Source organism: Camelus ferus, chromosome 19 (genome assembly GCF_009834535.1).
Source record: "Camelus ferus isolate YT-003-E chromosome 19, BCGSAC_Cfer_1.0, whole genome shotgun sequence".
NCBI classification, from domain to species: domain Eukaryota; kingdom Metazoa; phylum Chordata; class Mammalia; order Artiodactyla; family Camelidae; genus Camelus; species Camelus ferus.
The window spans coordinates 20,506,359-20,531,747 of NC_045714.1; the positions used below are offsets into that span (position 1 = coordinate 20,506,359).

The 25,389-nt window shown below is 42.8% G+C and overlaps 1 protein-coding gene across 1 annotated transcript in view; it reads right to left on the minus strand.

The window, feature by feature from the left end:
* Positions 1-25,389, minus strand: part of PCSK2 (proprotein convertase subtilisin/kexin type 2) — a 218,249-nt gene that overhangs the window by 59,581 nt on the left and 133,279 nt on the right. The window contains exon 6 of the mRNA XM_032461792.1: positions 3,598-3,674. Coding sequence (XP_032317683.1) covers positions 3,598-3,674 — 77 coding nt within the window. The remainder of the gene's footprint in view (positions 1-3,597; positions 3,675-25,389) is intronic.

The window sequence follows — 25,389 nt, forward strand, 5'->3', positions numbered from 1 at the left end:
AGATCTCTCCTCTTTCCCCCTAGCAATCTGTCCAAACCCCTCATGCTCACCTCCTCCGTGCAGCCTTCTTGGATTGCAACCCTCCTGCATAAGCCTCTAACTTCCAGCTCAGTTATCCACGCTACCTCTTGAGCATGTCTGTATCTCCTGCCTTCCCTTCTTTGCCTAAATTGTACCTTCACCCCAGAATACATTCACCCTCCCTCCCTCCCAACTCTGTATTTGCCTTCATTTCAAATCCTGGACCAAAAGCCACCTCTTCAAGGAAGCCGTGCCGAGGATAATTTTGCATTTCTCCATGTTCCAAAGCATCTTTACTAGGAGGCCATGCTTGTGGCTCCCCCTCACTGGTGTCAAATCCTGTCTCTGACACTTAGGAGCTGTGTGACCTTGAGCACGTTACTTAACCTTTCTGTGCCTTAGGTTCCAAAATGGGATAATAATGTTTATACCTATTTCAGAGAGTTATGATGAGAATTAATACGTGCAAAGCATTTAGAACAGTGCCTTAAACATAGTAACTGCTTAATAGGTGTTAGCGTTCCTTGTTGTGTTATTTTGGTCCTGGCTCCGTTCAGCACTTAGGTGATTTGAGGTCACCTCCTCATGGGATATTGCAAACTCCTCAGAAGCTTACCTATCAAAACTGTTAGTCCCATTTTACAAAACTGTAAAGTCCCATTTCTTTATCACCTCTTTTTATGCCCTGTGCTTTTACAAATTACTTCTTGTTCTAGAAAATATCAGACATAAACAAAGGTAGACTGAAATCTCATGTAACCAACACCCAGCTTTAACAACGACTAACTCATGATCAATTTTATTTCCTCTAAACCCTCCACTGCTCTCCTCCCTCCTTCCACAAGCCCTTAGTTATACTGAAGGAAATACTAGTATAATATTTCATCCAAGAGGGAACTTTTAATAAACATATCCTGCACTCATGTGAAGGATGCTACATTCAAATGCTCCTCGTGCCAAATGGGAATCATCTCCAGGACAGACCCCACTTTTCAGACCACAGATCCTCCTGGTGCTGAGGACCTGAACTTTGACCCCGCTTCCTCCCATAATCATTTACAATAGTAGTTAAGTTTTGAGAGGCCATGGTTTAAACTGTGGTACCATCCAGTCTGTGTAATAACAAGCTGTGGTGGGTAAGGATCTCTGAAAATGACTTGCTAATTGGGAAAATCCCCACTTCATTATCGGTCAGAGTGGACACTGTGTCTTGAGTCACTGGTTCCCGAAGAGGCAAAAATCATACTTGCCTGACTCACTGTGACTGTGTCTCAGCCAATTGGACACTTGGGAATTCTGCCAGTGGCAATGAAGAATTTTATTGCACTAAGCATTAATTAGTCCTAGAGGATTTTAGCCTGTTTAAAATTCAACTTTCAAGAACAAGTTTGCCAATGAAAATATTTAAGATAGAGGACATCCCAGTTTTTGCTCTTGTTTTACTTTATAGAATATTCCTATAGCCCATCATGTAGGAAGACCTACTAGGGGAGGTTGTGTTTGGGTTCAGAAAATGGGGTAGCAGGGGAATCATTCTGTTGGTTATATTGTTGTGCTGGATCAATCCATCAAAGATGAATTTAGTACCCAGTAGCTGCAGAGAGAAGGCAGGAGCTGGCACACTTGTTGCTACTGCCCTTCCTGATATTATGTGGACAGCCAGTCACCAACCGTGTTGATGCCAGGCACGAGGTCCTTCTCAACACAGGGTTCCAGGCGGCTGTTAACAAAGTCCCACCCTGGCTCAGTGACTTCTAATTGGTGACTTCACATCCCTGTGTCTGAAAATGGTTTATTAGCTAAGGGGATGCTAGGACCTAGGGTTGTAAGTCACAGTGGGGAAGAGACATGTCAAGTCAAAATTTCTCACACCTAAACAAGGCGAATGTGTAAAAAATATATCTTTACCCCCGGAACACACACTTCCAAACCCTGCATGATGATTTGAAAGCTGCAGATGAAGCTGATGGAGACTGAACTGAGCTATTGGATATTAGCCATGCACTTTTAATAATGTTACAGGTTTGAATTGTGTTTTCATCTTTCTTCTTTCCTGCATTTTCTGTAACTGCCACGCCCTGTGTGCTCAGTCTGTGTCCCAGACATTCTCTGGTCTATTTGCTAATTGTAGGAACAGAGTCTAAGCTATTTGGTTCACTGGTCACTTGTCCCTGGCCACTTATTATCATGCCTTCTGTCCTTTATAATAAAAATGATACTTATAAAAGAATGGTGCAATTTTGTGGGGAGGGTATAGCTCAGTGGTAGAGTGTGTGCTTAGCATGAAAGAGGTCCTGGGTTCAATCCTTAGTACCTCCATTAAAAAAGGAAGTAAATGAATAAATAAACTTAAGTACCTCCCCCCTTCAAAAATAAAAAAATAAAAGAATGGTGCAATTTGGATTTAGAAACATTTATGGAGCTTGGTTTTAAGTGCTGGCTTTGATATTTTCTGATTGTTTGACCAGGGGAGTCAGGGAACATTTCTGAACCTGTTCCTTTATCACTAGACAGAGAATGACAGCATTTTTCTAATCTACCACCAGTCTGTCAGGAGAAGTAGAAGAAATGAGTAAAGTGCTGTACACATAATGTATTTTTATGCCGGTAACTGAAATTCATACATTCTCATCGACTTCACCCAAGACCATCAATAATTGGGAAGTACCAGGTTTAAAATTTAGTCGATTTTGATTGAGCAAGCCACACATGTTAATTTCTTGACATTTCTTGCATGCAATCAACCATTTAGGCAAGAATTTTACTTGGAGAAAAAAGAGACTGGATTTACATGTTTAGTAGAAAAACGGGCTGAAGAAAAGTCACATTTTTGGCTGAACCATTGGGTAGTTTTGCATGGTAAGATGCCAAGTAATACTTGAAAACATATAGTCAATAATACTGTATTGTGTAATCGAAAGTTGCTGGGAGAGCGGATCTCAAAAGTTCTCATCACAAGCAAAAAAATTTCTTTAATGTGACTGTGTGGTGTTGGATGTTAACCAGACTAAATAGTGGTGATCGTTTTGCAATGTATACAAATAGTGAATCATTGTGCTACATACGAGATGCAGCTAATCATACGTCAATTAAATAAAACACTTCAAACCTCAGCCAGTTACACTTACTGTTTTGTTGAAAGGGACTACATGAGCTGGCAACAGGGTACAGCAAAAACACTTTTCCAAAACAGACAGACACAGACTCATGGGGCAAAAAAGTTCTCTGCAACAGCTTCAGTGGATCAAATCAGATCCGCCTGTTTAAAAGCACCTTGCGGCAGGTTGAGAAATACTTTCTTATTATTCCTCTTTTCTTGTAGCTTTAATAAGTTGGCAAATAATCCCTAGTTCAACACAACAAAACAGTGAAAGATAATTCCAGAGGAGCATCGCCATATTAAAAAAATTTCAAGAATTTAGGGAATGCAGCCATGGAAAAGAAAAAAAAATCACAATATAATTTAGTGTAGCATTGAGATTACTTTACTGGTGAGAGTCAAGTCTTCAAAAGAAAACAGGGCAGAAATAAAACCCCAAACCTGAAGTCAAAGACACCCCAGGAGGCCCAGTTTACCTGTTAAACCAGTCATCTGTGTAGCGAGGGTAAGGGTAGGGGTCGTTGCTGCTGAAATCGTAGCTTGCTTCTGCGTTCTGAAAAACACAAGGCATGAGGTTAGGTCCAGAAAGCCAGAGGCACAGGCTGAGAGGATGCCCCGACACACGACTGTCTCAGGCGGACGATCACCCTGTGCAGGGCTGCGCTCGTATCCTCTCCGGACCAGCCCGTGCAAATGGTGACAGAGCAGAAGTGGGTCCCTGGAGTGCTCTCTCCTCCTGTTACCTCCTTCCCAGACTTCCTCATCCCATCCTGTTCCAGGCCCCCAGAGGACTGGCAAATTTGAGTCCTGCGCTCCCTAGGACTGTTTCCATTTTAAGTTGAGTTACTCCAAGTGGGGAAGTGGGGTTCACCCAGAACCCAGGACTCATGTTAAGCTTTCTTGGACTGATGGCTGGAACGTTCTAGCTCTCATGTCACAAATGAGGCAGACTCTTTTCTTGCTTTATGCAGAAGGCTCACTCCCAGATCCCTGCTCCCGGCTGACAGAGACTTGTCACTTTTACATTTATGTCTGTTAAACCCTTCCCCAAGCCCCTAACACTGGCCATAACACCAACCTCAGTTATTCACTCAACAAACATCATTAAGTCTAATATATGCCAGAGACTTTTCTAAGCATGGGAATACAATGGTGACATTTCTGTTCTTATGTAACTTACAGCCTAGTTGGGGGCACAGATGTCAATCAAACAAATAAATGTACAATTGCAAACTAGGAGTCCTCTTAATATAGGGTACAATGAGACGTTTAAATTCTATGCAGTCCAACACCTCCTTTTTCCCCACAGTCCTTCCCCACAGAAATCAATTACATATTCACTTAAATTGTCTTTAAGTGATTTCATGTTTTAATTTTTTTTCCATTAAGGTCTTCAGTTGGTCTGCCTTTTATTTTGCCCCATGAAGGGTGATGACCCCCCTACTATTTGGTGGCTAATCTCTTCATTCCCCACCTCCTCTGTTTGCCCAGGGACGTTGAGCTCTGTGAAGCTCCACTCTCCTCATCCCATCTCCTCTCCTTCGCTTTTGAGGTCTGCAACCAAGATCCCAGATGGTTTCCTGGTCCACAGCATACACTTGGCTGGGAGACATCAGGTGAGACGCAGATTCCAGTTCAAGCATTTCTCAATTCCACGGGTCCTGAGATATTTTCAGGAATTGTGCTCTTTTATGAGGTAAACCACTTTAGTTTGTAAACCTTATGTATCAGTGACATACTATCTTAAGGGCAAACTGACTAATTCTGTGAGTTTGTGTTTCCCTTTGTTGGATGGCAAAGAACCACTAGCTATCAGCAGTTGTGATGATCAGAATTGTAATATTAATTGATTTAAATAAACGTGCTTGGGGCAGAAGTTACCTTGAAATTCATTTACATTTTTAAAAATTTAAAGCTTTCTAGCTATATTGATACACAAAAAAACTCCACACTTTTACTGTCTACACCTTGATGAGTTTGGGCCTATGCACACACTCACGATGCCATCACCACGACCAAGGTACTACACATATCCATCACCTCCAAAAATTCCCTTGTGTTCTTTTGTGTCCATGTTCTTTTTTTTTTTTTTTTTTTGGTAAGAATTTTTAACATGAAGGTTTAATATGAGCTCTGTCATTTTAACATATTTTACACTGTGTAATAGCACAGTTGTTGACTGTTGCACAGCAGAGCTCTAGAACAAATTATCTGTGTAATGGAAACTTCAAATCCACTGAAAAACAGTTCCTCATTTCCCCCTTCCTCTATTCAAAATTCGGACCAGTCATTGTGCCTTGGGCACTGATCATAGTCCTCTTGTGTTCTAGAATCATCTAGGTCTTCCTTCAGCACCTGGTCTGTAGAGAGGATGTCTTCCTGTCTCCACTGGGCCAAAATTATTGGCAAGTACCCAGTCCTGCTCCTCCTTCATTTAGATCCCAAACTACTTTCATTCATCTGGAAAAGTTTAATTCTTTATCCGGTTTTACAATCCCTGTCTCTGGGGGAACTTCGCTAACTTGATATATTTTTTTCTTGACTTTCTTGAGCTATTTAGATAGCAGTTCTTTAGAGGGATAGTATTTTTAAAATAATTTTTGTTGAAGTACATATGATTTACAGTGTTGTGTAGATTTCTGGTATACAGCATAGTGAATCAGTTATACATATATATGCATATTCTTTTTCATTATAGGTTATTAGAAGCTATTGGAATTAGTTCCCTGTGCTGTACAGTAAGACCTTATTGTTTATCTATTTTATGTATAGTAGTTTGCACCTGCTAATCCCAAACTTATAATTTATCCCTCCTCCTGAACCTTTCCTCTTTGGTAACCATAAAGTTGTTTTCTATGTCTGTGAGTCTGTTTCTGATTTGTAAATAAGTTCATTTGTATCATTTTTTAGATTCCACATGTAAGCAATATCATATGATATTTGTCTTTGTCTGACTTATTTCATTTAGTATGATCTCTAGGTCCATCCATGTTGCTGCAAATGATATTATTCCATTTTTTTAAAGTGGCTGAATAGTATTCTATTGTATAAATATACCACAGCTTCTTTATCTAGTCATTTGCTGAGGGACACTTAGGTTGTTTCCATGTCTTGGCTATTGTAAATAGTGCTGCTATGAACACTGGGGTGCACATATCTTTTTGAATTAGAGTTTTCTCCAGATATATACTCGGGAGTGGGATTTCTGGGTCATGTGGTAAGTCTATTTTTAGTTTTTTAAGGAATCTCCATACTGTTTTCCATAGTGGCTGCACCAAATTACATTCCCCCCAACTCTGTAGGAGGCTGATTCCCTCTTAATTCTGTGCTAGCCCTTTGAAGCTTGAGGGCAGTTCTGGAGACAGGAGGATGGGGGCAAAGCCTGAACTGGCCAAGGCTGTATTTCTCCCATCAGCGCAGGCTGGCAAATAGAAATCAAATTCCACTAGAGAAGAATAAAATCAGAATTTTCTGCACCTTTGTGTTTGCTGCTTGAGCAACTGACCCATTTCACGAGCTTTCCACCATGGCTCACCTTTCTTCGCTCACAATTATCACCTGTGGTCTGGGTTGAGTTCTTTTATCTCTAATTCCTGGTTCTGGAGAAAATGACTTGCCGTGAACTGGGTGGGGGCGAGAGGGAGGAGCTGAAGAGTTCTGACAGCAGAACTTGTAGCTGAGAATCCACGGAGCTCTGAGACCACTTTTCTAACAAGAAGATAGGTCATGTGTTGTCTGTGGTCAGATTCAACTCTGAAAGTTGAAATGGATGAGGACTGAGGAGCTCTATTGTGTTGTTTTTACAATTAATTTGATGGCTAATGCTTAATTCCTTGTGTAACAGTCTACATGGAGTGTTAAGGAAGGCAAACAGTTATTCTTGTTTGGCTGTATGTTTTCTGCCTAAAAAATCAAATAGTTAAAACAAGAAAGAAGAGTGTGCAATTTGTTTGCGAGGGTTCTGTTTATACTTTTATAGCACAAACGAAATCACTTATTGATTTAGATTACAATATTGTCATCCATAAAAGAAATTGTGTACAGGAATAAATTAAACTGGACTTGGATTATTCTGGAATCTTCTAAAATATCCATTAACATGGACATTTGGGAGTAAGTGGAATCTCTGTAAATTTAATGCTCTGGTCATTCTAGGCTACGCCAGAGGCTTGTTTTGGTTTGAATTCTATAACCTCTTCCTAAAATGCATTGGTTCGTTTTCTTCTTTTAGAAAATACTAGCTGTTTAGTGAACATAATTTAATCATCGATGATTCAGGATCAGGATGATTCAGAGTTATTATTAAGAACTTGAATTATCATTGTACTGTCGTGGAGAAAGTAAGATCGGATTGCATCTAAACTGACCTCAGGGCGTCCCTGGAAGTTATTTCTGGAAGAAACTTCTGATCATGGCTCATCTTCTCTTCAAAAGTTGAGTGCAGGGGAAAAATTCCTCTAGTAGTTAATATTTCTAAGGCTTAATTTCTGAATACTTGAATGCATAGCCAGAAAGCAAAGCCAGATGAGCTCTTAGCAAAGAATTTTCATAATTACAGGTTTGGCCCTTGTTTGCACTGTTCACCTTCCCATCAGATGGGCTGCCTGCACGCGAAGCTAAGTAAGGACAACGGACTTGCTTATTTTCACCAAATCTTCTGACTCTGTTATATCTGAGGCGTTGCCTTTGTGCAGCCACGAATGGTACACGTCAGATGCAGGGGTGGTCTCACCGTGAAAGCTGGTGGTGGACCCAGCGGTGACCATGCCCGTCGCTTTAACCTTCTCAGGGAAGCTTCTGATACCCTTGAGACTGAACCCAGCTCTGGTCCTGCCACTCTTACCCCCAAATCTGGAGCGTCCTGCCTCTGGGACCAGTGGACTTTCCTTGCTGGGTTGCGCAAGACAGATGTGTCTGCAGGCGACAGCTTGGAGCAGGGGAAGGAAGAGAAGCATTCAAGTCAGATTGACCTGGTTTGGAACCCAGGCTGTTTGGTCTTGGCAATTTCTGTGTTTTCTAGAAACTGAGGTTTTCCTCATCTTTAAAATGCAGATGATAAAAGGGTAACTGCTTGGCTGCTCCGAGGGTAAAATGAGGGAAATACTGTAAGCTGGCAAACCCACCACAGACGTTCTCTCTCCTCTTACTTCTCCTTTTGGGTCCTTCCATTTCTTTGATCATCTATGGCAAGGGTCACAGAGTATGGCCCATGGGCCAAATCCGGCCCACCACCTGTTTTTGTAAATAAAGTTTTATTGGAACACAGTCATGTCTGTATGGTTACAGATTGCCTACGGCTGCTTTCACACACCAACAGCAGACAAGTAGTTGTGGCAGAAGCCCACAGATCTTAAAATATTTGTTACCTTTTCTAGAAAGAGTTTGTCAACCCTTGACTGGCATCCAGGGCATCCCCGGCTGCCCTCCGACAGCCTGAGGCTTAAGCTCCAGCATCTCTCCCAGTCCTGTCTTTCCCAGGAGCCCCCTTGCCCTGAGACACTCTGTCCATGGCTCATTCCCTCTAGATGAGATGTAGTTGCTGAAAAGGAATCTGATATAAAGTAGCTTCCCTCACTACGTTGTTGAGAGTTTGAAGTTACCTATTCTGGGTCTCCCATCAATCAAAAGCGGGTTATCAGGTTTTACTTTGGCAGAAACTGGGGCTGGGCAGTTGACAGCATCCTCCTGGGATGGCAAGGCAGCCCCAGCATTTTCCCCACCACCCCGTGCCCATCATGGGTTGAAGGCTGCTTCCATGGGCACCAACCCTCAGGTTCTTCTGACTTTCCATCCACAGGTGTCCCATCCACCCACGGTCAGAGCATCACCTTGGCAGAGAGTGGCGGGTGTTTGTAGTCAACAGCCCTCCAGCACGTGAAGCTAATTGCCCAGGTGAGATGGGTACATAGAGTGTCTGCTACACAAGGGCTCACCTATCTTTCATTTTTAAATGTGGTGCTGCTTGGGCATTCTGACAATACCAAGCTCTCATAATAGGCCAGTATAATATAATAATATATAATATAAGGTCTGTGGCGTGATTGAGTTTTTTAGAGCACCGAGGAGCAAACTCTGTGGTCTGACTACAAAATTAGGCAAGTGGTATCTTCAGTAAGGGCTGCCGCGTACAGTTGTGCTGGTCACGCCTTCATACCGGTGCACACCCCAGGGAGCAATTAGAGGCTGTTCTGGACTCGCCAAGCCGTGTGCCATGGGGTGGGGCTTTAAAAAATAATTGGTCAGCCCAGAGGAGCCACCCTTTTCTCATTTGTCTGCCCAGAGGGGGAACATGTTCTAATTTGTTTGCCTGGAGGGAGGTGCTGTTTTGCAACTCACCCACCAGTAGGGGGCACTTTTTTCAATTTCACACAAACGCATGTATGTAAGTACTAGCTTGTCTATGAGCCATGGCAAGAAATAATCTCTCTAGTTATAGTCATGTATAAGCTCAGACCACAGAGACATTGTACCAGAGAGACGAGATGTCCCCTGTGAGACGTCAAGTAATACCAGACTTAAATAATATCTCAAACTATGTGGGTTTGTGACTATGAGTACAGCATGATTTATGATTAGTTGCCAATGTAATTCCACAGCTATAGGAACTCAGAACAAGAAAGTACATCACATTCATTCCTTTACTGTAGCTTGCTACTTTCCCTAAAGGCATTGAACCAAATAACCCAGCTAGGAGCTGTGTCGCAGCATTAGCTGAAGTCGCCCTGTGCTCGTGAGCTAATGAAGAGAACTAAGCTTCCCCAGGCAGACCCTCAGACTGCAGCCACGTTGCCCCAGAACAAAGCTCACCCGCACGGAAAACGGGCAGCAGAACGGCCCTGTCCACGAGAGCCTAAAGAGCTTTGCTTTGGGCCCACTTGCTTCTAATATGGTCGTGCCTGAGTTTTCCCAACTAGTCCTGCTCTGATTTTCCTCAAATAATTCTCCCACATGCCCTGGTTTAACGACAATGTTCAGCTCACTTTTGACTGAAACCAACATTAAAGGGATTTATGTCTATATTAAGTCCGGCTGTAAAACTTAATGAAATCTAACATTTCAAGAGCACTCAAAAAAAAAAAAAAAAAAAGATACATAGTCAGAAAATTGCTTGAAACCTTTCTTCTGTACTCCTAAGATTTCCAGAGTCGTGTATTGTTTTTTCCCCAGTGACAGGGTGTTCTCTGGGTGTGGATTTGACACTTCCTACCATTATTTCTTTCTTGCTCCTGGAAATTCCAGCAACTTCTCTAGTCACAGGAGCCCTCTCGGGATAAGAGGAATGTCATAGCCAGGCCAGGCAAGTATCACCACGCCCAAGCTCCGTGCTGGACTCCTGTGCTTTTCCGTTTCCAAGGCGCGGCTCCTCCCTATGGCCCTCATGTCACTCTTAGCAGCAGACCTGAGGGAGGTTCTAAGCACTAAACATAAGAGGAATTAATAACATTAACTCCTAATGGCTAACACAGTGCCCTAAATTAATAGAGTGCCTTTCAGGTTTTCAAAGGAGTTTAAGTTCTCTTATTTAATGTTCTCGCAAACCATGTTGGGTTAGGAGAGCAGATGTATTGTAGGCAGAAGTGGGGCTGCTCTTGTTGCTAAGACACGGTCAAGGCAGCCCCTCTGGGTGGCTTCCTCACAGTTCTCTCTGCCTGCTCACGTCTTCTTGGCGTGTCTTACTATTCAGAAGGCCACAGCAGCCCGTATTAGGCTAGATTGAAGCCAGTGCCCATGTGGGAGTTTTAATAGCTGCCCTGAAAGCGTGAATTCCTGGGGTTACTCACTGTAATCAATCTCCAAGAGCTGGCCCTAAGACAGGGTCCGTAACACGTCTGGAAAAAAATGTGCATCTTTTTTTTCCCCCACTAACTGCCAACTCAAATTTAGCATTTCCTTCAATTATGAATGTAGACAAGTCACAATATTAGTAGCAGTTCCTGTGAGCTTGTCCCCAGTATGCACTTTCCTACAACGTTGTAATTGTCACAGATACGCTGAAATATCTTTTCTACTCACTCCTACCTGCCACTAGATTTTGTTATTTTGGTATCGCACATATAAAGCAGGCTAAATAGTACATATTCACAAATGTGTATTTTCAATCTTTTGATAACTGTTTCAATGTAATTGCTTTTCCTTGGTTATCCTCTGTGTTTTGTTTTATGCATTGAAAATAGTACTCTGAAAATAAGGAGACAGAGGCACTTGTGTACCCAGGTGGCTGGCGTGCAAACTGGTGCAATCTCTTTGAGGAGAAATTTGGCGATGTCTATCCAGAATGAAAGAGGCTCCGACTTTTTGATCATGTGATCCCACTGTAAGAATCTATCTTAAATATATACTCGTATGTATATGAAAGATTTGTGTTTAAATGTATTCATGGCAGCATGATTGTAAAAGTGAAAGGCTGGAAATGGCTCGTGTCCCATACAGGGGATGATTTAAATACATGGTGGTGTAGCTGGATGATGCAAAGCTGTGGTCCCTGACAAAGAACGAGGTACGCCGCTTGCAGTGAGTATTTCTTCCCAAGACATATTTAGTGAAAAAGGCAATGTGTAGAGCACAGTGCACGGTGAGCTCCCACCTGCATAGAATAGAAGGCTAGACTCGATGGTAAATGCATAGAGTATTTCCGGAAAGCCACACAGAGCCTTTTTATAGTGCTTTGTGTCTAGGGAGGGGTATAGGGTCTGGGGTGGAAAGAAGACAGATCTCATTGCATTACCTTCTGTTTTGTGTGTTTTTGCCGTAATAATAAGTAACACATACTGAGTGCTTATTTTGTGCAAGGGACCCTTTTAGATGCTTTCTCGGCATGAGCTCCTCCTTGGCTGCCTTATGTGGCAGTCCTCTTATTCTCATTCTCATTCTATGAGCAAGGAGACCGAGGCACAGAGAGATTGACTAATTCACCCAAAGTCAACAGCTGAAAAGGGGGCAGAGCGGGGGCTTAGACCCGGCAGTCTAATTCCAGTCTTGTCTCTCTGCCTTCCTTAGAATCATAGCCATCACATGTTGCATGCATTGTTTAAAAGAAAAACACCTGGCAAATAAAAAAGAATAATTTAGTGAATTTATTCCCTAAAATGTCACTGGGTCATTCTGTCCAAGTCCAAGTACATAAACTGAGATAAAAATTTACCCCGTACCCTGGGACACACCTCATTAAAGAACTGGGAAGCACTTGTCTTCCTTTGTATGATGCATTCATTTCAGAACGGCATGGTTTTACTTGGCGAATTTTCTTATCCAAGCCTTAAATCAGCAAACGCGCCCCCAAAGAGACAGCGAATCCCCCTGCTGCCAGCAGCAAGCTTCAACCTGCCCTATTTTTCTCGGTTGATTGTGTTGTCCGTCTTAGAAGTAGACGCGAGGCAAATAACATTGATGACGGGATTCCCCAGAAATGGAAAGCTGGAAATACTTCCTTTTTTCCTTTTTTTTCTTTTTTCCCCCAGAGCCTTGTCAACACCTTTTGGTGGCCCTAGGGTTTGTGGGTACAACTGGATCATTGCTGGCTGGGAGTGGTGTCCCCTGAGGTGCCTTCAGTCACATGGCTTTGCAGAACCTGACTGTGACTCCTTTCAAAGCACCCCTCCGATCCTTCTTATTATGCCTGACGACACGTCTCCATTAAGTGCGTCCGTGTCTTCAATACCTCCTATTTCTCGCTAATCCGTCTTCTTATCTGACAGGGGCAAGCACTGGCAGGCAGCAACATCCAGCTTGAGCTGCTGGCATTGTATTTATTTTGACAGGCACTTCTATTTCTGTCGAGGGATAGTAGTTGCTTTTCTATTTGAAACAGCGATGTATAGTTTCCCTTTAAAATGCATCTATTTATGTTAAAAAAGGGAGTCAATTTAAGGAAACATGCTAGGTAAATTACAGCACCGATAGCAAAAATCGTGAAACTGTATTAGGACTGGTGGATGTTTGGGAAACACTAGAATAAAGCAATGGTCACATTTATGGTTTTGAATTCTCCTGTTATCAGCAGAGTCACCCTTAACAGTGGCCTGAGAATTGAGTGTCTTATTCTAGGGATTTGAAGGCATAATGGAAAAAAACCTTTCTGTCCTCAAATCTCAGTCCTGTCACATGTCATTTCAACATTATGAATTCAATCCTTTACATTCCGTAGACTAGTGGCCTTCAAAGGTCTTCAGTCATTCATGCCTTCAGCTGATCATTTATTTTTTCATGGAACACATCTTCATTGAGTACCAGCTATTTGCCAGGCAGGTTCCCCTTCGAGAGGAAGTTGGGGTACCTTGCCTTTAGCCCTCATGGGCTAGTACGTTAGCTATGCACTGACACCCCAGGTTCCAATGACATTATCAGCTAACAGTGGTCCTCACCTCAGGCTGCACAATAGAATAGCTGGGGGGCTTTTAGAACTATGAATAATTGAGCAACACCTAGATTCTGATTTGCTGATCTGGGGCAGGGCTTGGACATCAGCAGTTTTTTTTTTTTTTCAGGGGGTAGGTAATGAGGTTTATTTATTTATTTGGTTTTATGATGAAGGTACTGGGGATTGAACCCAGGACCTTGTGCATGCTAGACATGCACTCTACCACTGAGCTATACCCTCCCCATCATTTTTTTTTCAGTTTTTTTTTTTTTAAGTAAGAAAACTCTTCAGGTGATTCTGAGTAGTCAGTCAAGAACCACTGAGCTGACACCTTTGTTCATCGCTCAAGTTCCGGCCCCTTTGCTTCGTAAAGTGCGGCCCAGTAGTACTGACGTCAATGGAGAGCTTGTTAGCATTGCAGGATTTCTGGCTGCACCCCAGACTGGCAGAATCTGAACCTGCATTTCAGCGGGATATGGGGAATTCATTTGTGCACATTGATTCTTTTACTTGTAAAATGAGTGCCTAGGGCCATATTTGCCTTTGGTCCATTCACTCCCCCTGACACACCCATGGTCTCTTTGCTATCATCTTCTACCTTCCCTCCTCCCTCTTCTCCCTAAACTACAATAGAAAGAAATTGAATTTGGTAATCCATCACGTTTTAGCATGGGTAAGTTCAGTATGTTGCCCTTCCCAATTTTATTTGCTTTAACAGAAGAGAATGGACATTGGAAAAAGCTAAAGTACTCAATCTCTAATAGGAGAGATTGAAAGGTAGCATTTTGGAAGCATCAAGAACTCCTGGGCATCTCCCAGACTGAAGGTCTTTCTACAGAGAAAGTCAGTCCTGAGAACAGAATTGTCACAACGGATTCCTTTGTGTCTGACGGGGAGGTCTGATGAACCGAAGAAAACAAAAGAAAGCAAGATAAAATGAGTGGCTATTATGCACAATATTGGATTCTTTGTGCTTCTGGCAGGTGAGGGCTCTTGGTGGGGGGGGGGTTGATTCTGCAAGAAAGAAAAGTTCAGAGTGAAGGGTCTCCTGCCGTTAAATGAATTTTGATGAGTATTAGAGTTTGAATTATTTTTGCCTCCTGCTGCTTAAAAAATTTTCCGTTAAAACTTTAAAAATACATCCAGTTACAGACAAACTAAATGCCAAGCTGCTTTAACAAACAGTAGGAGTTAAAGAATTAAAAAAGTGTTTATATTTCCATGCATGCCTGTTTTTATATCCCGCCTCTACTCCTGAAAGGAAATGATACGTTTCCTGATTTCTAACAAATGTTACAGACAAACTAAAGTGAACAGTACAGCAAGATCTAATTTGGATGTCGTGAAAATGAGAGTGTACAGAGGTAGCCACAAGGGTGCTGAGATGCTGTGCTCAGTCACTGCTTGGCCTCACAGTCTGAATCTGAGCACAGATGCAGCTGGAAGGCAGTCCAAGCTGCTGACCGACTTCACTCAGGCGGGCGCCCTGGAACACTCCAGTCCTCCCAGCTTTGGGCCGGCCCTGTTTGGCTCCTCCACAGCCTTTCCCGCGAGGTCGCTCTGTGTCCCCACAACGACAAAGCTGATCTTGAGCGCGTTATGCAAAGGCAGCTCTCAGCAGTGCTGGGAGACTTCGTCGGTTCAGGGAGAGGGGGACACAGAAGCAACGGCTAATTTCAGGTGGAAGGAAAAGAAAAGATGCGGGATTAAGAAGGGCAGCCGAATTTAGCCTTGATGATGTCATGAGTTCCCTAACCCTAACCCTAACAAGAGGGTAAGGAGCGCGATCACACAGGGTGACCGCAGGGGAACACTCCAGGCCCTGGGACAGAAGTAGACCAGCCAACAGATGGGCAGATGGTAGCTGCTCTTACGGACCTTCCCTGGGTGGGAGATGGAAGGGGTCAGGAGCGACTGGCTCAAAGTCAGTTCAAGCCTGATTCTCAGAGTTCCAGGCAGACTGAATGTGCTGTCAAGGACTGGCGACAGCAATCTCGTAAATCAGCACGACAAGCGCGAACACGGTTCTGGAAAAGGAATCAGAAGACAGTGCAGCAGCCGGGGTCTAAATTCGCGCTGTCAAGGGGACGAGGCACAAGTCAGTTTGCGTTTCCCTCTCCTTTGACTGGGGCTTTACATTGCTGCAGGGATGATCAAGTCTCCTCTGCCTCCTCTGTGAGTGTCCCGCTTGCCTTTGAAGGGCCGCTGAGGTCAAGGCCATGACCTTTGAGTACCCCCCCGTGCGACTGATTACACATCTTCAGCACCACCTGCCTCTCCTTTTCCAGCCCTAAAAATAGCAAAGATGAGTTCACTGACAGCTGAGTCACCTCTTCGAAGGAGGTGTTCTGTCCAAATATCATTTACTGGAGACTTTGTCTTAAACACATTTACACAATATTGTTCCTTCTGTCAAAAGCACAGCGATGTGAATAGTAACTATGTCACACAGAAGTCTAGTGCTATTTCACACACACATACAGACGTTTTATGTATAAATGACGTGTGTGAATAATTCGCCACCAGTTGAATGCAGCTGAGCCTCACAACAGCTTTGAGAATTGAGTTGTAACCTCCGTTTTACAGAGAAGGAAACCCAGGCTCAGCGAGCTTGTGTCCTATAAAGGCTCACGGCTTTCTGCTAGAAGGGGTTGGGTTAATATCAGAAATGAGACCTTCCGACTCGGGTTCATTCACCTCCCTCTGCAGTGTGTGGCATCTACAGCCCTTTCCCATGATAAAAAGTGAAAAAGTAAAAAATTTCGAGACTGAGCACCCTTAGAACCAAAGAGGAGCATTAAGACCTAAGATCTATTAAATGGCAGAGAGATGGGGGCGGGGAACTCAAGGCTTTGCATTGTTACCCACTTCCGAATCCGTAATTATCAAACTCAAAAGCTTGTCAGCAATCTTCTCACTTGTATCTTTTTGCTTTGAACAGTGAATCTCTGCTTTGGTGATTCCTTTTAGGACAACCTTGTTAAAAGGAGGAGGTGGAAACAGAGTGTTATGACCTTGAGAGATAAGCAAAACGGGAGGCTGGTCACACTGGAAATATCTTGGTGTTTATAGCCGAAAAAAAAAAAAAAAAAACAAACCCCGAAGTGGATCAGTTCCCTTCCATGAAGAAGGTTTTAAATCCCACCTTTGAATGAGACTGACTTTATGCTCCCAGCTCATGTGGAAGGTGACACAGAAAGGGCTGCCCCCCAGCTGTTCTGGAGGAAGAGTCAATGTACTTCTGGTCCCTTGCACAGCTATTCATCATTTCAATTGGTTTTGAAGCCAAAAAACTTTGACAGCATTTGCGGTGAGAATCCAACTTCATAATTCATCAACTATGGAAAAGTAATCACAGCCTTCATTCGGAGGCCGTGCACAGACCTTATTAAGTTGCTACAAGGAGATGGAGCAGCAGAGTCCACATTAATCACACAATCACTTTGTGCGCGGGGGTTGCAGCCGTTGAATTATGGGCACTGGTCCCTCAGGAAGGAAAATACTCTGTTCTAGACCTTTTGGGGGTGACATGCCCTTGACTCCTGGCGTTCCTGGCCACCCCTGCCACTGTGGTCATTCCAGGCATTTCTAAGAACCACGAGAACGCGCATCTGGCCCCCTCGCCTTCCCATTCCACGGCCTTCTCCCCCCAACTCCAATTACTCTCCTTTCGATTCCATCTGGCATCTTCCTTCACCATAACCCAGGACAGAGATTCTTGAAATCACAAAAGCCCCATTTCCTTCTCCACCCCCCACACCTGTTTGCCCCTATCTTTCCTGGAATCTCCAGGACAGCTCATCGGGGCCCATAAACCCCTCACCCCTTCTGCTTTCTCCTTGCTACTTCTCCACCCCATTTTGCACACTTCCTATCAACACCGGATTGCATCCCCCAGTTTTCCGGGTTTAGTTCTCTCTCCTCTTCAGCCCCGGGGCATGGTCAGCCTACTACCAGTTTCTCTCTAGTTCAGGGGTCACCAACCTTTTTCTGGAAGGGCCAGATGTAAATGTTTTGCACCTGGTGGGGCATAAGGTCTCTGTCCCAAGGACTCACCTCTGCCATTGAAATGGAAGAGCAACCCTCTGTGACATGTAATAAGGTGGACATGACTGTGTCCCCCCAAAACATTTACAAACAACAGAAGCAAAAATGTGGTGAGTGGACTGTGGTTTGCGGAACTCAGCTTGTTGTGAGCTGTAGCGTGTCTCCCCAAAAGGTATGTTGAAATCATACCTCAGGTGTGGAAGACCTCACCTTCCCACCCACCACGTAAATGTGACTTTATTTGGAAATAGGGTCTTTGCAGATGTAAACATGTTAAATGAGGTCTTGCTAGATTAGGGTGGTCCCTAAATCCAGCGACTGGTGTCCTGATGAGAAGGTCATGTGAAGAGACTGAGAGACACAGAGACACGCGTGGAGGAGAATGCCAGGCAGAGACAGACGCAGAGATTGGAGTGACGGGTCTAGAAGCCAAGGGTTGTGGGAGAAGTTAGGAGAGAGGCCTGGAACAGATTCAATCAGAGTCTCCAGAAGGACCAGCCCTGCTGCTACCTTGATTTTGGACTTCGAGCCTCCAGAACTGCGAGAGAACAAGTTTCTGTCGTTTTTAAGCCTCCCAGTTTGTGGTGATTCGTTACAGGAGCCCCAGGAGTGAACACATCGCTCAGCGTTCTCTTTTCCACTCTCCGCCTTGCCACTCCATCGGTGCCTGTCCTCCAGGCCACTTCATCTGTCTGGCATCCTCTCCTCCCTAAACCTGGCCCCCTCGAGTCAGCCCAGACACAACCTCATTTAGGGAGACCCCTCCCCACGTGCCGCTCTGCTGTTGGGAGATGTCCCTCCATGATGCCTGCCTCACTCTTCCATCCCCTCCAGTTCACTGCAGGTGGTTCAAGGATGGGGATTGTGTCTTTCGATGCCACTGTGCACGTAGCAGACTCTCAGTGCACGTTGAGGGAACGAATGAACGAATACAAGAACTGTCTAAATTATTTTGTTGACTCCAGTACCATTTGACGTTAAGGGACTAATCAGGTGGCCTGTGCTCATTTTCCGTGCATTAACACAATTATTAAAATAAGATTGTTTATTTCTGGAATTGGGCAGAACAGCACAAGTATGCTCCCAAGGGTTTCTGAACCTTTAAATAGTCACCTTTTCATTACTTGCACTTTTGTACATTAAATATTGATATCCCCAGACCTCTTTTTATATGCACCAGCATCACACTACTTTATTTATACAACATTTAGCTGTTGTGATGTTGTCAGCAGCATTATTTGCATATTTTAATTGCATTTTGCCCATATTATTTTAGAAAAACAAGTGGAAAATGGAAAAATAAAATAAGCTGGCACTAGAGATAAAAAGAGGCCTCATAAAGTTAATTCAACTGAAGCAAGATAGAAATCATTAGGTTTGCTGCAAATAGCAAGCCTTTAGCCTCAGTTGAATAGTTATAGGCTTTCGCTCAGCTGTGTTCAATTGCTGTGGGAAAACATTTTAAAATATTTATCTTTTTAAAGACAAATCATCAAAAATATATGTTTAAGAGTTGAGATATAATAGGGATTGTATACTTATGATGATTTAGTTTTTTTTTTTTTGGCTGTCTGGGAATGTAATCACATAAATTCACATTTAACGTTCAACTTTGGGGACTGCATGTATTTAAAAAATTTCAAGTGGAAAAATGATCAGATGTCCACTTAAATTTATTTAATTCAGTTAAAAATCCCAATACCCATTTGCGTGAAAATCTTAACAAAACTTTTCAGATACAAAAGTTGATGGGAAAAAGAAAGGAGATGAAGTGTCTTGGTTTAGCTTGACTGAGGATCTAAAACAATAATGGGCGAGTGATTTTCTGAACTCATTGGATTGAAGGCATCAGAGTTCACACCCCGAGTTCCTTATCCCAGCCAAATGCAGCCGGAATGGACTTTCACCCCAGACCCATGCTGTGTGAAAACAGTACTCCCGTAGAAGGGCTTTCTCACCTCAGGGGCAACGGAACTATTTCCAGGCTCCTTGCACTCTGAGGACAGTTATATTTTCTAGAGATTAAAGACGAATTGCATTAGCATGTAACACAGCAATCCCAAGATAAAGGACATCTCAATTTCACACAAAAACCTGTGTGTGAATGAATATGGCGATAATTTATAATTGCCCAAACTGGAATCATCCAAATGCCCCCAAAGTGGAAAATGGATAAACAAATGGTGGTACATCCACACGAAGGAATACTACGCAGCGGTAAAAAGGAATGACCGTTGGTATACACAACTACATGGATAGATCACAAATGCATGAAAAAAGCCAGACCCAAAAACTTTTACTTTTTTTTTTTTTTAAATGGTAAGATTCCATGTATATGACATTCTCTAGAGAAGGCAAAACTATAGGGACAGAAAATAGGGACAGTTGTCAGGGACTGAGGATGGGGGCTGTGGTGGGATTGACCATAAAGGGGAAGAATAAGGGGATTTTTTTGGGGGTGATGAGGGTGTTCTCTCTCTTGATTGTGGTGATGGTTGCATGATTTTATGCACTTGTCAAAATTCACAGAATGGTGCACCAAAAAGAACAATTTTTACTTTCTGTAAATAAAAAAGAATTAAAAAAAAAATTGGCTTCTTGACTAGAGTGATTTTATGTGCTAACAAGTGATGTGTTCTTATCCTGGTGGAGTAAATGATTTCTAGCCATAGCTTTGGAATGTGCCACTTTTACTCTCAAATCTTTTTTTTTTTTTTTCCTATCCTAAAGAAATTTTTCTAACACAGCTGAGTACCGGGTGGGTCATGAATTCTCTCTGACCTGGTCAGTAAGATGCTGAAGCACCACCCTTGGTGTTTCTCTGTTTATGCATTTCATCACAGGACAGGCTCAGGATCCTTCGCGGTCAGATACTTTCAGGTTCAGAAAGAGTTTAACTCCATTTAAGGAGGAAAAATACTTTGGGATACAGCTAAAATGTGCCTGTTGGCAAGTGTCCTGTTTCCTGAAGTGCAAGTGGAGGAGACGGGGGTTCTTTGGGATGCTGAGGCAGGCGGGTGCTCCCTGTTTCTGAGAACACAGCACACACTTTGGAGAATGAGCGGCATCCTTTTCTCAGTCTAGCCCGGCTCTCACTGCTCCGTCCCCACCAGCAGCTCGTTACTCAGCGTTTAGGTTGAGGCTTGGCTGGCGAGGGAGGGTCCCTTCAATTCATCTTCATCTCTGGTTAATTACTGTAATTGACGTAACAGTGTTTCTATCCTTAAATCTATTAACCAGCAAATGTTCAAGTTATAGCTCTCAACTCTCATTAATCTCATAGTTTAAGAGTTTTTTTTTTTTTTAAATTGTGTGTTTTATCTCCTCATTATGGAAATTTCAAGTCAACAGTGAAAACAGGGATAGGCTGGCCTCTGCGTCATCTCTGTTTTCCAAGGGCACTGGAGGGTCCTGGAGTATTGCGATATTCTCTCCACTTTATTTTCCCTCTTTTTGAGATCAAAACAAGAAGTGATACTCACGGGAGGACTGTAAATTAATTCAATCTTTTCAGAGAATAATTTGATAAGCTTTATTAAAATCAAAATTGCATGTACTCCTTGACCCAGAAATTTCACTTCTAGGAATTTATTCTACAGTGATATTCACACAAGAGTGCAGAGATCTATGCTCGAGGAAATACATTCATTCCATAGTTTATAGTAGCAAAGCATTGGAAGAGAGTCAAAAAGTCAGTTCTTAGGGGCGTGATTAAATAAAGTATGGTGTATCCATTCTACGGGAGAAAAGCTGGTACCTAAAAGCGGATTGCACAATAGGATCTACTGAATGATTCCAGTTTTGGGGAAAAAAATCTGGAAGGATCCACAAAACAGCTGCATCACCAAAACTGAGAAGTGAGTGGACTTCGTAGAGAAGGGGCAGGAGGAAGGAGAAAAGAGAAGCTGTAGTTTTTATTTTATCAACATTTCTGTCATGTCTGAATTTTTTTTTTATGATGAACAAGTCTTTTTCTATATTAAAATGCAAATATGGAAAAAAAGCAAGAGTGATTCGGTTCTTTTTTAAAATTAAAACAATTGTATGCATTTTTAAAGGTTACTTTCCATTTCCAGTTGTTATAAAATATTGGCTGTGTTCCCCGTGTTGTACAACACATCCCTGAGCCTGTCTCACACCCAGGAATTTGTACTTCCTGCTCTTCTGACCTTTATATGGCCCCTCCCCCTTTCCCTCTTTCAACTGGTAATGGCTAGTTTGTCCTCTATATCTGTGAGTCTGCCTCTTTCTTGTTTTATTCACTACTTTGTTGTATTTTTTTAGATCCCACATGTAAGTGAGATCATACAGCATTTGTTTTTCTGTCTGACGTATTTCACTTAACACAATCCCCTCCAAGTCCATCCATACTGCAGAAAATGGCAAAATTTCATTTTTTTTAAAAAAAGCTGAGAAGTATTCTATTGTATATAGAGTGATGAAGTTCTAAGAATTTAGTAATCATTAAACAATATCCCTTTCAGCCCATACAGTGATCAGAGTGTTTCCAGGTGTCTTGCCACCTATTATCTTCTTCTCTCCTTGAGATGACCCAGAGAGGAGGGTGGGCATCGATCATCTCCTGGGAGGGCAGTGAGCAAGCTTGTCTCCCAGGAAACGGGCAGCTTCCCACTCTCGTCCACAGGGGATTTTTGGTAGGAACTGTTTTCTACATTGGCTGTTTTGCTGATAGATTATTTTTTAAAATTGTATTTTTCTTTAAAAAAATTGAGGTATATTTTATCAATAGCAAAATATGTGATGCTAAGTGTGTAGCCCTATGAGCTTTGGCAACATAAACCCCCGCGTAACCATCATGGGAGTCAGGCTATGGAGCAGGTTTATCTCCTTAGGAAGTTCTCTCATGCCTCCTAGATTCATCTCCACCCACCTCGGTCAGTCCCTCTTGAGATTTCTACCACTGAAACTTAATTCTCCTGTTTTAGAGCTTGAGGTAAATGGAACCAGAAAGTACGTAATTTTTGTATTTGCCTTCTTTAGCTAACATGATATTTTTGAGATTTACCTCCTTTGCTGTTTGCATAGTAGCTCGTTCCTTTGCTTGTGGAACAGCATTCCCTTATATGAACATGACACAATTTTCTCCCTTCACGTGTTAATGGGCATTGACATTATTTCCAGTTTTGGCAAATATGAATAAAGCTGCTATGAACGTTCTTGTATGTCTTTTAATGAACATATGTTTTCATTTTCTCTTGGGTAAATCCTTAGGGGTGGGATTGCTAAGTGTGTATTTAATTTTGTAAGACACCTTCAAGCCTTCTTCCAAAGGGAGTGACCCATTTGATGTTCCCTCTAGCAATGTGTGAGGTTGTAGGTAGAGTTTGCCCTGAAAACACCTACCTTTAGGTGCATCTGTGAATATTTTTTAAAATAGAGTAAAAGCTAAAGGAACCTTTCAGCCACCATAAACACTGTACTGAGCTCTCACCCTTTTTGGTCCCTGCCCCTCCCCAGATTACAGACCCACAGATAACTGAGTCCTGGTCCCTGGCCCAGGAGGTGACTCTAGAAGATGAGTCTCTCTCTGGTTTTTAGCTGGTGGTCCCTGGAGCCGCAACACCTAAGAAGTCTCCAGAACTGAGCGTACTTCTGCATCCTCTCCATGTACCAAAGTCTTTGCTTCTCTGGGTTCGTGCAGTAGATACTCACTGCTGCTCACCCAAAAGACCGACCTCTTTCCTCCTCCATCCTTTCCCTACATCACCTGTGTGTGCTGCAGCCTCACAGCTGTGGGAACCCATGACCCCGGCTATTCGTTCCGACACCCTTTGCCACAAGCACATCCCAGTCTAGCATTTCTTGGGCGCGATGCACTCACCATGGGCCATGCACAGGGGATTGGGGTGGACTGTATCCACTTTTAATAATTGTCCTATTTGCACAGCAAGTGAGGTTTTCCATTATGGTGGTAACATATAGTTACCCTTAAAAACAATCTATTAAGTTAAAATAGTGAGCCAATTAAGTAAAGGTGGTTAAATAAATAAGAACACAGAGGGTCATGTTTAGAAAACCTCAGCTCTGGTCCAATTCCTCACTAGCTATTAAAGACACTGAGTAATGTGGTTAATCATCATAATCAAAAGGGATTTGCTAAGCACCCACTGTCATTCAGGATATAATGAGCCCCGAAGTGGATATGGGTCTCTGCTTGCGACAGAACATCAGTGATGCTGTTACTAAATATATTCCTGTCAAAATCTTTGTAATTTCTAACTCTCCACGGTGTGTGAAAAACCCGAGCATCCAATTAATTTCCAGATCAACGCTGCATGCTTGCTGATTAAGGATCATAAATGCTATTCAGAGCTCTCTGTGGGCTGGTCCAGGTTCCTGCTGATGGCAGAGCAAGGCGTTAAGATTGCTATTGAATCCTCTTCCGTGTTTCCAAGACAAGGCTCCTTCAAGCCTGAGTTTACAAGGTACCTAGAGAGGCCTGCACTATTTGATAGCATTTTTGTTTACTATTTAGAGATATCTGTTTATGGCTATCACCTTATTTTAAATGTTCCAGAGCTTTTTTTTTTTTTTTTAAGAGGAAGAGGGAAGTAATATTGAGGGAAGTAATATTTAGTGAGTGTCTCCTAAATTCAGGGTATGTTACATCTTCTTCTGCTCTCTCTCTCTTTCTTTTTAAAAACACAACATCTTTTTTGCAAATAATTTCTCCTACAAAAGTCCCCCTATAGGGTCTCCCTGCTTCCATTCCTTCTCACCCCCAATCCATCTCCACAGCAGACAGATCTTTGAAATATACCAAATCCACGCGTATCATTTTATGTTATACTCTCCCCCACCCTCAAAACTCAAAAGAAAAAGTTTCATTTTCCTTTCAGATGAAGTCGAAAATCCTCATGTCTCACAAAGTTCACATTTCCAGGTCTTTTTCTGCTTCTCCAGTGTTACTCAGCCTGTTTTCTCCCTGGATTGATTCCTGCCTTCCCCTCTTCCCCCCTCAACACACACACCATCTTTCTTCAGATCCTTGAAAGGGCTGAGCATATTTCTGCCTCAGGACCTTTGCACAAACTGTTCCCTCTGCTGCCAGATACTGGGCTAACTCCTCCATATCCTTAAAGATCAGCCAAGTGTCTCTTCTCCAAGGAAATCTTCACTCCCACCCAGCAAACCAGATCAAGTTCCAGAACTCTTCCATTATAACAAACCACCACAGTTGTCAACAAACAATTATTTCTGTAGTTATTTGTTTGGAATCTATTTGGAGAGCTCTCTAGACAATAAAGTCTTTGAGGGTAGTGACCATGTCCACTCTATTCATCAATGTGTCCAACCTGGCCCCAGTGATTCTTGCCTCCTGGAATTCAGGACCTTGCATAGAGTCTCCCACAGTGAACAAGACTGACCCATATAACCAAGAGGATATTGCAAGATGGCAGTGGGTGACACTTGAGGCTAGATCATGAGAGGCATTGTGGCTTCCATCTTGGATTGCCTGCTCTGGAGGAAGTCAGCTGCTCTGTCATGAGGATACTCAAACAATTCACAATGACCCACATGGGTCAGGGGAGCTAAGGCCTCCTGCAACAGCTACCCACCATGTTATCCATCTTGGAAGCAGAACCTCCAGCTTCAGTCAAATCTTCAGATGACTGCAGCCCTAGCTAGCATCTGACTGCAACCTCAAGAGAGACCCCAGGAATACTATTCAGCCATAAAAACTGACAACATAACGCCATTTGCAGCAACATAGATGCTCCTGGAGAATGTCATTCTAAGTGAAGTAAGCCAGAAAGAGAAAGAAAAATACCATATGAGATCGCTCATATGTGGAATCTAATAATAATTAAAAGAAACATAAATACAAAACAGAAAAAGACTC